Source organism: Strix uralensis, chromosome 2 (genome assembly GCF_047716275.1).
Source record: "Strix uralensis isolate ZFMK-TIS-50842 chromosome 2, bStrUra1, whole genome shotgun sequence".
Taxonomy (NCBI): Eukaryota; Metazoa; Chordata; class Aves; order Strigiformes; family Strigidae; genus Strix; species Strix uralensis.
The window spans coordinates 117,744,536-117,760,002 of NC_133973.1; the positions used below are offsets into that span (position 1 = coordinate 117,744,536).

Consider the following 15,467-nt stretch of genomic DNA (forward strand, 5'->3'; position numbering starts at 1 on the left):
ATGCATAGCTCTGTAGGCATGAAGTGAAAGGAAAAAAATTTTTTTCTGAAGGATGTCTTACTACTGATTTCCAGTAAAACAGGGACAGTAGATAATATCTCTAATTGGACTGTTGCTTTTAAGGAAAATGCAGTGCTATCTAGATGGAAGAAAGATCTAAAATTCAAATAGATGTCTTGTTTCCATTTCTGTCACTTGTTTTTGATGTCATTGGGAGGTAATGGTATTTTTATGTTCTGTACTATTTTCTTACCCCCGGACATTCAGTAGTTTTTAAGTATAAACTGTCTTAATGATAATTAAGATTCAAGTGTTAACATATATTTCTTTCAGTGAGGGCTTTGATAATAAGAATAAAAGCATATACATCTAAACTTACTTTCAGCACTCCTTGCACAACTGAGTTTTGTTGCTTCTCAGGTTTAGTGTAGCATCATCTGCACCTGAGCTGCTCTTTGCTGTATCTAATAAATAATCTTTCAAATCTATTTGAATCTTTGAAATTATAGACAAATAAATAGTGGATTAGATTCTTATTTGCCTAGCGGTAAATAAGTAAAGAATCAACCAAACAAAAAAATCCATTTGAAGCTTCTACTTTGATTGTAAATCCATAGTTGCTATGTATGCCTGAGAACTCTTGTGTCACACTAACAAATACTATTGATAATTTTCAATTTGATTTTATTTTTATACTAATATGGAATGTGCTCGCTTTAATTAACTCCTAAAAGCAAGGGGAGCTGGTATCTGCAGTTCTATTTAACAAACAGTTTTTTCAACAAAAAGAAAAGACAGGGCACAAGTTACAGATTTTTTTTCTTTCTTTTTCTTTCCCTGCCCGCCCCCCCCTGCCCCGTCCCAACAACCAAAAGCATTTTGTTAATGTAACTCTGTTCTGTGATTTTCATGGCTTTGCCCTTTTGCTATAATTTCAGGAAGGCCATGCACTCAGCTGCAGCTTCTGAACCCAGAAAGATTTGCCCGGCTCATTAAAGAAGTTATGAATAATGTGTGGCCTGGCAAAGACATGGTGGTACAGTGGTATCCAGGTTTGGAAGACAGAAATCACCCATCAGTTTCCTGGCTTAAGATGGTCTGGAAGAACCTTTATATACATTTTTCTGATGATTTGAGTGTGTTTGATGACATGCCGCTTATTCCCAAGACACTGCTGGAGGAAAACCAAACATCAGTGGAACTGGTTAGATTTAGGAATCCATCACCTATCATTCTGGAAGATGAATCTGAGACTCAGCTCCCGGAATATTTAGCTGATATTGTTCAGAAAGTTGGTGGTGTTGTGCTTAAGAAGCTGGATATTTCTATCCAACATCCACTTATAAAAAAATATGTGCATCCACCATTACCAGGTGCTGTTTTACAAATAATGGAAAAAATGTCCTTACAGAAACTATGCAATCAGGTTGCATCATTCCCATCAACACATAAAGATGCTCTTAGAGCGTTCTTAGCTAGTTTAACAGATGCAAGTGAAAAAGAGAGAAGAGTTATTCAGGAATTGCTAATATTTAAAAAAATTGAAAAATCATGTGATGAAAGTGTGCCTGTTTTTACTGGGCTAAAGGGTAGTAAGGTATTACACCACACTGCCAAAATTCCTCCTGGTCTAAGATTTTCTATTCCAATAATTGACAGCAGTGATGAAGCTACTATTCGCTTAGCTAACCTGCTGAAAATAGAACAGCTAAAGAGCACAGATTGCTTGAAGTTTGTTATACAAGACATAAGAAGTGATTTTTATTCCTATGATGAAATAACACAGATAATGCAATGGGTTCTTGAGAATCTGACTTTTCTGAAAAATGAGAATACAGATGTTATAGATTGGCTGACATCACTAAAGTTTATTAAGATTTCACCAGAAAAGATAATGTCAGCAAACGAACTCTTTGATCCTGAGGTAGAGCTTCTGCAAAATTTGTTTTATGCTGAGGAGGAAATTTGCTTCCCCCCTGTTATTTTTACATCTTCGGATATTCTTCATTCTCTGAGACAAATCGGCTTAAAAAATGAGGCCAATCTTGAGGAAAGCGATATTATGAGAGTGGCAAATAAAATTGAAAGTTTGCATGCTAACTCTAACACCAGTCATGATTTACTGTTAAGAAAAGCTCGAACTCTCTTGATGATTTTGAACAAAAACCATACACTGCTTCACTCGTCTGAAACAAAAGCTGTGCTGAAAAAAATAAAATGGATTCCTGCATGTAAGGAAAGACCTCCAAATTATCCAGGATCCTTAGTTTGGAAAGGAGATCATTGTAATCTCTGTTCGCCACCAGAAATGTGTGATATATCTCACGCAATTTTAGTTGGTTCCTCGGTTCCTCTTGTGGAAAATGTGCTGTTGGATATAGAAAAAGCACTTGGCATCCCTATCAAGCCCAGCATAAAAGCAGTCTTAAAACATTTCAAGGTGGTTGTTGATTGGCACAGTTCTAAAACTTTCAGTGATGAGGACTATTATCAGTTTCAGCATATCTTGCTTGAGATTTATGGATTTATGCATGATCATCTAGAAGAAGGCAAAGAAGCTTTTAGAGCCCTGAAATTTCCCTGGGTTTGGACAGGTAAAACATTTTGTTCCCTCACACAAGCAGTAATAAAGTCAGTACCTGATCTTGATCTCCAACCTTATCTACATTATGTGCCAAAAACTATGGCGAAGTTTCACCAGTTGTTTAAATGTTGTGGTTCAATTGAGCAGTTAACACCAGACCATGTTTCTATGGTCATTCAGAAAATATATCTAAAAAGTGAACAGTCTCTCTCGGAACAAGAGAGTAAACAAAATCTTCACATTATGTTGAGCATCATAAGATGGCTCTACAGCAATCAGATTCCTGCAAGTCTGCATACACCCATGCCACTATACAGTGGCAAACTTCCTTATAAACTAGCAATGAGGCCAATTCATGAGTGCTGTTACTGTGATATCAAAGTTGATGACTTAAATGATTTGCTTGAAGATTCTGTTGAACCAATAATTTTGGTGCATGAAGATATACCAATGAAAACTGCTGAGTGGTTAAATGTCCCATGCCTTAGCACAAGATTGATTAATCCCGAAAATATGGGATTTGAGCAATCTGGGCAAAGAGAGCCTCTGACTGTAAGAATTAAAAACATTTTGGAAGAATACCCTTCCATTTCAGATATCTTTAAAGAGCTGCTTCAAAATGCTGATGATGCTAATGCAACAGAATGTAATTTCCTGATTGACATGAGAAGAAATATGGATATAAGAGAGAATCTTCTGGATCCAGGAATGGCAGCATGTCATGGTCCAGCTTTGTGGTCATTCAATAATTCTGAATTTTCTGACTCTGATTTCCTAAATATAACTCGATTAGGAGAGTCTTTAAAAAGGAGTGAAGTTGACAAAGTGGGAAAATTTGGACTGGGATTCAATTCTGTTTATCATATCACTGATGTTCCTATTATTTTGAGCCGGGAGTTCATGATTATGTTTGATCCGAATGTTAACCATATCAGTAAGCATATTAGAGATAAATCTAACCCTGGGATTAAAATCAACTGGAGTAAACAACAGAAGAGGCTGCGAAAATTTCCCAATCAGTTTAAGCCATTTATAGGAGTTTTTGGTTGCCAACTACCACTGACTGTAGAATCTCCTTACAGCTACAAAGGAACACTTTTCAGGCTGTCCTTTAGAACTCAGCAGGAAGCTAAAGTGAGTGAAGTCAGCAGTGCATGTTACAATACAGCAGATATTTACTCTCTTGTGGATGAATTTAGCATTTGTGGTCACAGACTGATAATATTTGCTCAGAGTGTAAATTCAATGGTTTTGAAATACTTGAAAATTGAGGCAGATGATCCCGGGGTGGCACAAGATGTTGTCACTATCAAAAAAAATCTGTGTTCTTCCAAAGCCTTGACTGCACCAAATGTAAGTGTTTTAAAGGAAGCAGCTAAACTCATGAAGGTCTGCAGCAGCAGTAATAAAAAGCTTCCCACCGAAACACCAAAGTCCTCCTGTATCTTACAGATAATAGTAGAAGAATTTCACCATGTATTTAGGCGGATTGCTGATTTACAGTCTCCACTTTTCAGAGGTACAGAAGATGATCCAGCTTCTTTCTTTGAAATGGCTAAATCAGGACAGATAAAAAGATCAGCTGATGAATTGCCACAGAAAACAGTAGATTCAACAACATGGCTTATATGTTCTTGCATGGACATTGGAGATGCTTTAAAATTTTCATTACATGAAAGTGGACGAAGACTGGGTCTTGTTCCCTGTGGTGGAATAGGAGTGTTGCTGTCTGAAACCCAGGATCAAAAGTGGATTGTGAAACCTAATTGCAACACCATAGGTGAAGTATTCTGCTATTTACCTCTACGAATAAAAACAGGCTTACCTCTTCATATAAACGGCTGCTTTGCAGTTACTTCAAATCGGAAGGAGATCTGGAAAACGGACACAAAAGGAAGATGGAATACAGTATTCATGAGGCATGTTATTGTAAAAGCCTACATAGAAGCACTTTGTGTTCTACGTGACATGGCAATCAATGGCGAGCTAGTTGACTACAGTTACTGTGCAGTGTGGCCAGATCCTGATTCAGTTCACGATGATTTTTCTGTTATTTGTCAAGGGTTTTATGAAGACATAGCTCATATGAAAAGCAAAGAAGGGATCAAAGTGTTTTCTGATGGTTTCTCTTGGGTTTCCATGAAGAACGTAAGGTTTTTAGATGACTCTATACTGAAACGACCAGATGTTGGACCATCAGCCTTTAAGATCTTTCTGAAGTACCTTAAAAAAACTGGTTCCAAAAGTCTGTGTGCTGTTGATCTCCCGTCCTGGGTAAAGACAGGATTTGAAGAAGCAGGATGCAAATATATATTATTGGAGAACACCACCTCTGAGAAACAGTTCTTTTCTGAGGTATTTTTCCCTAATGTTCAGGAGATTGATGCAGAGCTGCGTGATCCTTTGATGCGTTATGTTCTCAATGAAAAAGTTGAGGAGTTCTCAGGAATTCTTCGTGTTACTCCGTGTATTCCCTGTTCATTGGATGGACATCCATTAGTTACACCATCAAGACTGATCCATCCTGAAGGAAGAGTTGCAAAGTTATATGATGCTGAAGATGGAAGATTTCCTTATGGCACCACTCAGGATTATCTTAACCCAATTATTTTGGTTAAACTTGTTCAGTTGGGAATGGCTAAAGATGATATTTTATGGGAAGATCTGATAGAACGTGCAGAGTCAGTAGCCGAAATTAACAAGATTGATCATGCTGCAGCTTGTCTCAGAAGCAGTGTTATATTGAGTCTTATTGATGAAAAACTAAAATCTAGGGACCCTAGAGCTAAAGAATTTGCTGCAAAATGTCAAACCATTCCTTTCCTTCCTTTTCTTAGCAAACCAGCAGGCTTCTCACTGCATTGGAAAGGCAATGATTTTCAGCCTGAAGCAATGTTTTCAGCAACTGATCTTTTCACAGCTGATCATCAAGATATAGTTTGCCTAATACAACCAATTCTTAATGAAAATTCCCACTCCTTTAAAGGTTGTGGTGCTTTGTCATTAGCTGTCAAAGAATTTTTGGGTTTACTGAAGAAACCAGCTGTTAATTTGGTCATAAGTCAGTTAGAAGAAGTTGCAAAGTTATTTGATGGGATCACGTTATATCAAGAAAATATCACTAATGCATGTTACAAATATCTACATGAAGCAATGTTACAGAATGAATCAACAAAAGCTATGATAATTGAACAACTGATAAACTGTAGTTTTATTCTGGTTGAGAATGTGTATGTTGATCCAACAAAAGTGTCTTTTCATTTGAATTTTGAAGCAGCACCCTATCTCTATCAGTTGCCTAATAAATACAAAAATAGTTTCCGTGAGCTATTTGAAAGTGTGGGTGTAAGACAGGCTTTTACAGTTGAAGATTTTGCTGTAGTTCTAGAATTAATAAATCAGGAAAGAGGGACCAAACAACTAACAGAAGACAACTTTCAGCTTTGCAGGAGAATAATTAGTGAAGGAATATGGGGCCTCATTAGAGAGAAAAAGCAGGAATTTTGTGAGAAAAAGTATGGTGAGATTTTGTTACCCGATACTCGTCTTGCACTTCTGCCTGCAAAATCTTTGTGTTACAATGACTGTCCATGGATTAAAGTTAAAGACACAACTGTTAAATATTGTCATGGTGATATTCCAAGAGAAGTTGCAGTAAAGCTTGGAGCAATACCAAAACGTCATAAAGCTTTAGAAAGATATGCATCTAATATCTGTTTTACTACCCTTGGAACAGAATTTGGCCAGAAAGAAAAATTGACAAGTCGAATTAAAAGCATTCTTAATGCCTACCCTTCAGAAAAAGAAATGCTGAAAGAGCTCCTTCAGAATGCAGACGATGCAAAAGCTACAGAGATCTGTTTTGTGTTTGATCCTAGACAGCATCCAGCTGACAGAATATTTGATGAGAAATGGGCACCACTTCAAGGACCAGCACTGTGTGTTTACAACAATCAGCCTTTTACAGAAGATGATATTCGAGGAATTCAGAACCTTGGAAAAGGTACAAAAGTAGGAAATCCCTGTAAAACTGGACAATATGGTATAGGTTTCAATTCTGTTTATCATATTACTGATTGCCCTTCTTTCATATCTGGCAATGATATACTTTGTATTTTTGATCCTCATGCTAGATATGCACCAGGTTCAACATCAACAAGTCCCGGCCGCATGTTTAGAGATTTAGATGCAGATTTCAGAACACAGTTCTCAGATGTACTGGACCTCTACTTGGGAAATCACTTTAAACTGGATAATTGCACAATGTTTAGGTTTCCTCTTCGAAATGGAGAAATGGCTAAAGGATCAGAAATTTCCTCAGTTCCGTGCTCAGATAGAATGGTCCAAAATCTTTTAGATAAGCTGCGTACAGATGGAGCAGAACTCTTAATGTTTTTGAACCATATGGAAAAGATTTCTATTTGTGAGATAGAAAAAACAACTGGAGCACTGAATGTGTTGTATTCTGTACAAGGCAAAATCACCGATGGGGACAGACTGAAACGAAAGCAATTCCACGCATCTGTAATTGACAGTGTAACTAAAAAAAAGCAGCTAAGTGAAATACCTGTCCAACAGATTACTTACACAATGGATACTGAAGACTCTGAGGGAAATCTTACAACTTGGTTAATTTGTAACAGGTCAGGCTTTTCTGCCATGGAAAAGGTATCCAAAAGTGTCGTTTCAGCCCACAAGAATGAGGACATTACTCTTTTTCCACGTGGCGGAGTAGCAGCTTGCATTACTCATAATTACAAAAAACCCCACAGAGCATTCTGTTTCTTACCATTATCACTAGAAACTGGATTACCTTTTCATGTGAATGGACACTTTGCTCTAGATTCTGCAAGAAGAAATCTATGGCGTGATGATAACGGTGTTGGAGTAAGAAGTGACTGGAACAGCAGCCTGATGACAGCGCTGATAGCACCAGCCTATGTTGAACTGCTGATTCAGCTGAAGAAACGGTATTTTCCAGGCACTGATCCTACAGTATCAGTGCTGCAAAACACACCTATTCATGTTGTGAAAGACACTTTAAAAAAGTTTTTATCCTTTTTTCCAGTTAATAGACTTGATATTCAGCCAGATTGGTATTGTTTAGTGAAAGCAGTTTACAGTTGCATTTATGAAGATTTGAAGCGTCTTTTACCTGTTATGCGAGCTCCAAATATTGATGGTTCTGATTTGCATTCTGCTGTTATCATCACATGGGTTAACATGTCTACTGTGAACAAAGGCAGGCCATTCTTTGACAATTTACTACAAGATGAATTACAGCATCTCAAAAATACAGAATACAACATCACAACGCGGAAGACAGTGGCTGAAAATGTTTACAGACTCAAGCATTTACTCTTAGAAATTGGATTTAATTTGGTATACAACTGCGATGAAACTGCAAATCTTTACCACTGTTTGGTAGATGCAGATATTCCTGTGACCTATGTGACACCTGCTGATGTCCGATTATTTTTGATGACGTTTTCTTTTCCAGACTCTAATTGCCACATTGGAAAATTACCCTGTCGTCTTCAGCAGACAAATTTGAAACTCTTCCATAGTCTCAAACTTCTGGTTGACTATTGTTTTAAAGATGCAGAAGAAAATGAAATCCAGATTGAGGGCTTGCCACTCCTTATTACTCTTGACAATGTTTTGCAAATTTTTGATTCAAAGAGGCCAAAGTTCTTAACAACATACCATGAACTGATTCCATCTCGTAAGGATCTCTTTATGAACACATTGTATTTGAGATACAACAATATTTTACTTAGCAGTGAAGTAGCGAAAGTCTTTGATATCAGAAGTTTTGCTGAATTGTTATCATCTGTGTTGCCTAGAGAATACAAAACTAGAAATTGTATGAAGTGGAAGGAAAACTTTGCAAGTGAATCTTGGCTTAAAAATGCCTGGCATTTTATTAGTGAATCTATAAATATTAAGGAAGAGCAAGAAGATACACAAGCAAAATTCGATGATGTTGTTGAAACTTTGAAGGACTGGACTTTGCTCCCAGGTGTAAGGTTTACTGTCTCAGCTAATCATCTTGTTGTGCCAGAGTGTGATGTTTTGCTGCCTCTCAGCATTATGCATATTGCTGTTTTTCCAAATGCTCAGAGTGATAAAGTCTTCCATGCTTTAATGAAAACAGGCTGTATTCAGCTGGCATTGAACAAAATTTGCTCCAAAGACAGTGCTTTAGTGCCTTTGTTGTCGGGACGTACAGCGAACATAGATAATCCTTCAAGCATTCTGAAAGCCATACAATATATGGTACAGACATCAACTTTCAGAACTGAAAAGTTAGCAGAAAGTGACTTTGAGGCTCTCTTAATGTACTTCAATTGCAATTTATGTCATTTGACATCTCAGGATGACATTAAAATTTTAAAGTCTCTTCCATGTTATAAATCGATTAGTGGCCGATACATCAGCATTTCAAAATACGGGACGTGTTACGTCCTCACAAAAAGCATCCCATCCGTAGAAGTAGACAGATGGACACAGTCGACTTCAGCAGCTTTTCTTGAAGAGAAGGTTCATTTGAAAGATTTGTATACTGTGCTTGGCTGTGTCTCTGTGGATGATCTTGAAGTGTACTTGAAACATCTTTTGCCAAAAATTGAAAGTCTGTCTTACGATGCAAAATTAGAACACTTGATCTACTTGAAGAATAGGCTAACTAGCATTGAAGAAACTTCAGAAATGAAAGAACAACTGTTTGAAAAGCTTGAAAGCATTTTGATTATTCATGATGCAAGCAATAGATTAAAACCTGCAAAATATTTTTATGACAGGACTGTAAAAGTCTTTGAAGTTATGCTTCCTGAAAAATTCTTTATACCTCAAGATTTTTTTAAGAAACTAGAGCAACTTACAAAACCAAAAAATCAAGCTGCATTCCTTCCATCATGGGTAGCTTTTCTACGACATATCGGGTTAAAATTCATCATTTCACAGCAACAGTTATTACAGTTTGCTAAGGAGATCAGCATGAGAGCAAATACAGAAAACTGGTCTAAAGAAACACTACAGAATACTGTTGATGTCCTGCTTCATCACATATTTCAAGAACGAACTGACCTTTTGTCAGGAAATTTTCTGAAAGAATTGTCATTAATTCCTTTTCTGTGCCCTGAACGAGCTCCAGCAGAATTTGTTAGATTTCATCCTCAGTATCAAGAAGTTAATGGGACACTTCCTCTTATACGATTCAATGGGGCACAGGTGAATCCTAAATTCAAACAGACTGATGTGTTGCAGTTGCTGTGGACTTCATGTCCCATTCTGCCTGAGAAAGCAACACCTTTAAGCATTAAAGAGCAAGAGGGAAGTAGTCTTGGAGCGCAAGAACAACTTGAGCAAGTTTTAACTATGCTGAATGTTAATTTGGACCCTCCCCTGGACAAAGTTATCAATAACTGCAGGAACATATGCAATATAACAACTCTGGATGAGGACATGGTGAAAACTAGAGCCAAGGTCCTAAGAAGCATTTATGAATTTCTTAGTACAGAGAAAAGGGAATTCCGCTTTCAGCTTCGAGGAGTTTCTTTTGTAATGGTGGAAGAAGGTTGGAAGCTCCTTAAGCCTGAAGAGGTGGTAATAAACCTTGAGTATGAATCTGATTTTAAACCTTATCTTTACAAACTTCCTTTAGAACTCGGTACTTTCCATCAGTTATTTAAACATTTGGGTACTGAAGATATTATTTCAACAAAGCAATATGTTGAAGTTCTAGGTCGCATATTCAAGAGCTCGGAAGGAAAGCAGTTGGATCCTAATGAAATGCGCACAGTTAAAAGAGTAGTTTCTGGCCTGTTCAAGAGTCTTCAGAATGATTCTGTCAAGGTTAGGAATGACCTTGAGAATATGAGAGATTTTGCCCTTTACCTTCCCAGTCAAGATGGTAGGTTGGTAAAGTCTAGTATCTTAGTTTTTGATGATGCACCCCACTACAAAAGCAGAATCCAAGGTAACATTGGTGTGCAAATGCTTGTTGACCTTAGCCAGTGTTACTTAGGCAAAGACCATGGTTTTCACACTAAACTGATAATGTTATTCCCTCAGAAATTGAGGCCTCGCTTACTCAGCAGTATACTTGAAGAACAGTTGGATGAAGAGTCTCCTAAAATTTGTCAGTTTGGAGCACTATGTTCTTTGCAGGGAAGGTTACAGTTACTGTTGTCTTCAGAACAATTCATCACAGGACTCGTTAGGGTTATGAAGCATGAAAATGACAATGCTTTTTTAGCTAATGAAGAAAAAGCAATAAGACTTTGCAAAGCTTTGCGAGAAGGTTTGAAAGTTTCCTGTTTTGAGAAGTTGCAAACAACATTAAGAGTTAAAGGTTTTGCTCCTATTCCCCACAGCAAGAGTGAAACATTTGCTTTCCTGAAGAGATACGGAAATGCAGTAATACTGCTTTACATACAGCATTCTGACAGCAAAGACATAAATTTCCTGTTAGCATTAGCAATGACCTTAAAATCTGCAACTGACAACCTGATTTCTGATACCTCATATTTAATTGCAATGCTCGGTTGTAATGATATTTACCGGATCGGTGAGAAGCTTGACAGTTTAGGAGTGAAGTACGACTCTTCTGAGCCATCAAAACTTGAACTACCAACACCTGGCACTCCTATACCAGCAGAAATTCACTATACACTTCTTATGGATCCAATGAATGTGTTTTATCCTGGTGAATATGTTGGTTACCTTGTTGATGCTGAAGGTGGTGATATATATGGATCATATCAACCAACTTACACCTATGCAATCATTGTACAAGAAGTAGAAAGAGAAGATGATGAAAGTCCCAGTTTCCTAGGGAAGATTTACCAGATTGATATTGGATATAGTGAATATAAAATAGTGAGCTCTCTTGACTTGTACAAATTTTCAAGACCGGAGGAAAGTTCTCAAAGCAGGGATAGCACACCTTCTACCCCAACCAGTCCTACAGAATTTCCAACACATGGACCAAGGACAATTCCACCTCTCTTCACTGGTAGAGAGAGCCACAAAACAATGTCCTCAAAGCATCATTCTCCAAAAAAGATAAAGTCTAACTCCTTGCCAGAAATATTAAGGGAAGTGACATCTGTGATTGAACAGGCTTGGAAGCTTCCAGAATCTGAAAGAAAAAAGATTATTAGGAGGCTGTATCTTAAATGGCATCCAGATAAAAATGCAGAGAATCTTGATATAGCTAATGAAGTTTTCAAACATTTGCAGAATGAGATTAACAGGCTAGAAAAACAGGCCTTTATGGATCAAAATATGGACAGAGCCTCAAGAAGACCATTTTCATCCTCTGCTTCTCGATTTCAGTCAGATAAATTTTCATTTCAGAGATTTTATACTTCATGGAATCAAGAAGCAACAAGCCACAAATCTGAAAGACAACAGTATAAAGAAAAGTGTCCATCCTCCACAGGACCATCTTACTCACAACGCTTTTTCGTCCCACCTACATTCAGGTCTGTTGGCAATCCTGTAGAGGCACGTCGATGGCTTAGGCAGGCCCGAGCTAACTTTTCAGCTGCAAGAAATGACCTTCATAAAAATGCCAATGAATGGGTATGCTTTAAATGCTACCTTTCTACTAAACTAGCCTTGATTGCAGCTGACTACGCTGTGAAGGGCAAATCAGACAAAGATGTAAAACCAGCAGCCCTTGCACAAAAAATAGAGGAATACAGTCAGCAACTTGAAGGGCTTACAAATGACGTTCAGACATTGGAAGCTTATGGAGTAGATAGCTTAAAAACTAGGTATCCTGACTTACTTCCTTTTCCTCAGATTCCCAATGATAGGTTTACTTCAGAAGTTGCTATGAGAGTAATGGAATGTACTGCTTGTATCATAATAAAACTTGAAAACTTTATACAACAAAAAGTGTAAGTGATTTGAAGAGGTTAGGGAACTGTTTTATCAAGAGCTTAGGTGTTTCATGTGACTGGATACAAATGTGATTGTGCAGATCACATCCAAGAGGTTACACATTGCCAAGCAGTTTAGAAGTGTAGTGCACAAAGGTGGATGGTACTGAAGTACTTAGAATTGAAATTTATTTAAATAGGATTTTTTTTTAACTGAGCCTGCTGTATAAGCAAACTGTAAAACATGAACATTTTTTAAAATTTGCAATGAAACTGAGCTGCAAAAATTAGCTGTATGTACAATATTGTGATTATTTGGCATATTGTTGAACTGCACTTTATATAACCAAAGCTTAGCTTTCTGTTAGATGAAGCCTGTAATTATAACTCCTTATTAGATTTTATTTCATTTAATATGTTTCCAAAATGGTAATGTCAGTTTTCAATGTACTAATCTTAAGACTGGACATACGATGAAATGGGAGTTGGGAAGGAAATTAAAATAACTTTGGAAGTATTGCTCCAAAGCATTTCTGTATTCATTTGTGTTCTGTGGACATTTGTGTCACTCATAGTAATACTCTTATCAGCTGGATCTGATTATAAATTTGCTGCAGCATCACATTGTGAACATTTAAAGGATAGTTTAGTACCTGTAAACTGGTACAGTTATTTTAATGCTGAATAATGATACTTGATTTAACATGCAACTTCATGTCGTGCATTGATTGCATTTACTTTATTATAAGTATTTAATTTACTTTTTTCTAGATCCTGTCATCTTTTGTGTAATGAAAAATGCATGTGGATGATATACAATTGGTGAACATTATTATATGGTGTTTTATGATTTTTTTTGAACACCAAAACTCAGTTTTCAGATGTCTGAATGCTTGAGGTTTTTTTTTTCCTGCGTGTGTGCCTTTGTGTGTGTACATATATATATATTTTTCCACAAACAGACATTGATAATAGTATGATTCAGTAACCCATTTTTGGTGTACACTGAGCACTGTTTTTTGTTACATGTTTAAAGGTGCTGCAATGCAATGCTCTTTTTATTTTGGTCTTCATTACAGCCCTAGACAAGTCTGATTTTTAGTTCACACTCTTTCTTTTATAGTTTGTAATACTTTTGGTAATGTCATGCAATATGTTCAACGTTAGCTATTTGTAAAAAAAATTAAAAAAATAAAAAATATGGAAGGATAATGCTAAATGGAAGGATTTTTCTTTGCTGGATCAGCCACACTTAACATAGATGTTATTTTCCTGTAACATGCTATTACAATTGTTTACTTGACAGCACAGTGAAACTGTAATTTAACTTATAGAACACAAAAGGAGATAAACAACAGTGAACTTGCAGGGCTGATACAGCTGCAATAGAATTGTAATCCAAAAATAATAAATCATGATGAAGGCTTCTTCAGTTTTGTGCAAATTATAAAAGGCTTGTTCTCTTCTGAAAAATCTTGCAAATTGTATTGGGAAGAAATGTGTTTGGAAAATGATACTGCTTCTGATTGTGAAGCCCTATTACTATTTCTGCTATTAAGTGCCATAATTTTAATAAAGAAAAATGCAAACATATATTTCAGTCTGTGTTTTGGTTTTATAAAGTAGACTAAATTTACCTATTATTTCAAGCTTTCTTTTATATAGGTAAATAAATCAATTCTAAATGTACAAATATTAAAATACTATTAAAAAGGAAAAATGCTTTTTTCTTTCAATGACAAATGTTTGCAGTTTTCTCAAAGAAATTGTACATTTTGCTGATTTTTTTGCAATAAATAGCATGCAAGTAAAACACAAATCCTGGTGTGCCATGAAATAAATCAGTTTAGTTAATTCCCTATGTTTTTAAAATAGATTCCTTTGTGACTCTTTGTGCTGAATAGTATTCAGGGTAAGCAAAATACTAACAAAAGAAAACAGATCTAGTGTTTTCCAGTTTAAATGGAGCTAAAACATAAGGTAGCACAGTAGCATGCAAACAAATAATAGAGGAGCAACATAAACACTTTCCCATTTTTAGGTGAGATCTTGGGGAAGGAAATCTTTTAAGCACATAACTGTTTTGTAAGCAACTTGTGTTGCCTTACCAGTATTATGAACCATTAAACTGGCTGTGCAGAACTACTGAACTATTTTGTTATATTTTTATTTTGTATATATTGTTGAGTGCTGACACTGTGAGAAAGTAAATGGTCCCAGTTCTTAAGAAGCTAGTGGTCTGAAGCAATTTTAAATATTGAACCAAGGTAAGCAAGAAAACCTGAATGACAAAGAAGAATTAATTATTATTCCTGGGTCAATATGATCAGTCAGTTGCAATAACATTTACATTCAGAGATTCAGAGAGACAGGCAAGAGTGGTGTCTCAATTGGAAGTCTTTTATTTTCTTTTTTTATTTGCTTAACTCACTGTAAACCTAGCCTAAATAAAGAGGCCTTATGAAACCCGGAAACCATATTGTGATAGAAACTGATTTCATAAGTGCCATTTAATCCCTGTTTAAATAAAATGCTTAATTAATGCTTTCTTTTGGCTCAGCTGGGAGCCTTGGGAAATATTTGTTCCCAAGTTGGACATGGAAGCTCAGAACAGTTAGTATGTGATGATTCCTTAGTAAGGGTCTGTAGAAGTAAATGTTAGCATGTAGGTTCCACAAAAATAGATTGTACAAGTAATTCTGCACATTACACAAGTTCACATGAGAGAAAATGTCTTTTCAGCCAGGTATATGTCCTAGTTACCTTCCACAGGTACCAGTAATGTATCTAGAAAAAGCAGCTTCAGTAGTCTTGTCTCTCAGGATTATAGTTGTGAGGTTTAGCAAAGATCAGTGATACAGAAAACTGATTAACTGTACATTTAGTAGCTTAAATCTAAGGAACTGCAGTTGTAACAAGCCTTGGCAGGTTTATTACTAATCTTTTTGTGGAAGCTTTAAAAGTTTTCCTCCCAAACAATGGCATTAGCA

The 15,467-nt window shown here is 36.4% G+C and overlaps 1 protein-coding gene across 3 annotated transcripts in view; it reads left to right on the plus strand.

Annotated features, from left to right (window-relative positions):
* The window catches only part of SACS (sacsin molecular chaperone), a 97,748-nt gene extending 83,121 nt beyond the window's left edge, over positions 1 to 14,627 (plus strand). For all 3 annotated transcript variants that reach the window (XM_074860029.1, XM_074860030.1, XM_074860031.1), the window contains one exon: positions 939 to 14,627. In XM_074860029.1, coding sequence (XP_074716130.1) covers positions 939 to 12,499 — 11,561 coding nt within the window. In that variant the 3' untranslated portion in view covers positions 12,500 to 14,627. The remainder of the gene's footprint in view (positions 1 to 938) is intronic.
* The last annotated feature ends 840 nt before the right edge of the window (positions 14,628 to 15,467 follow it).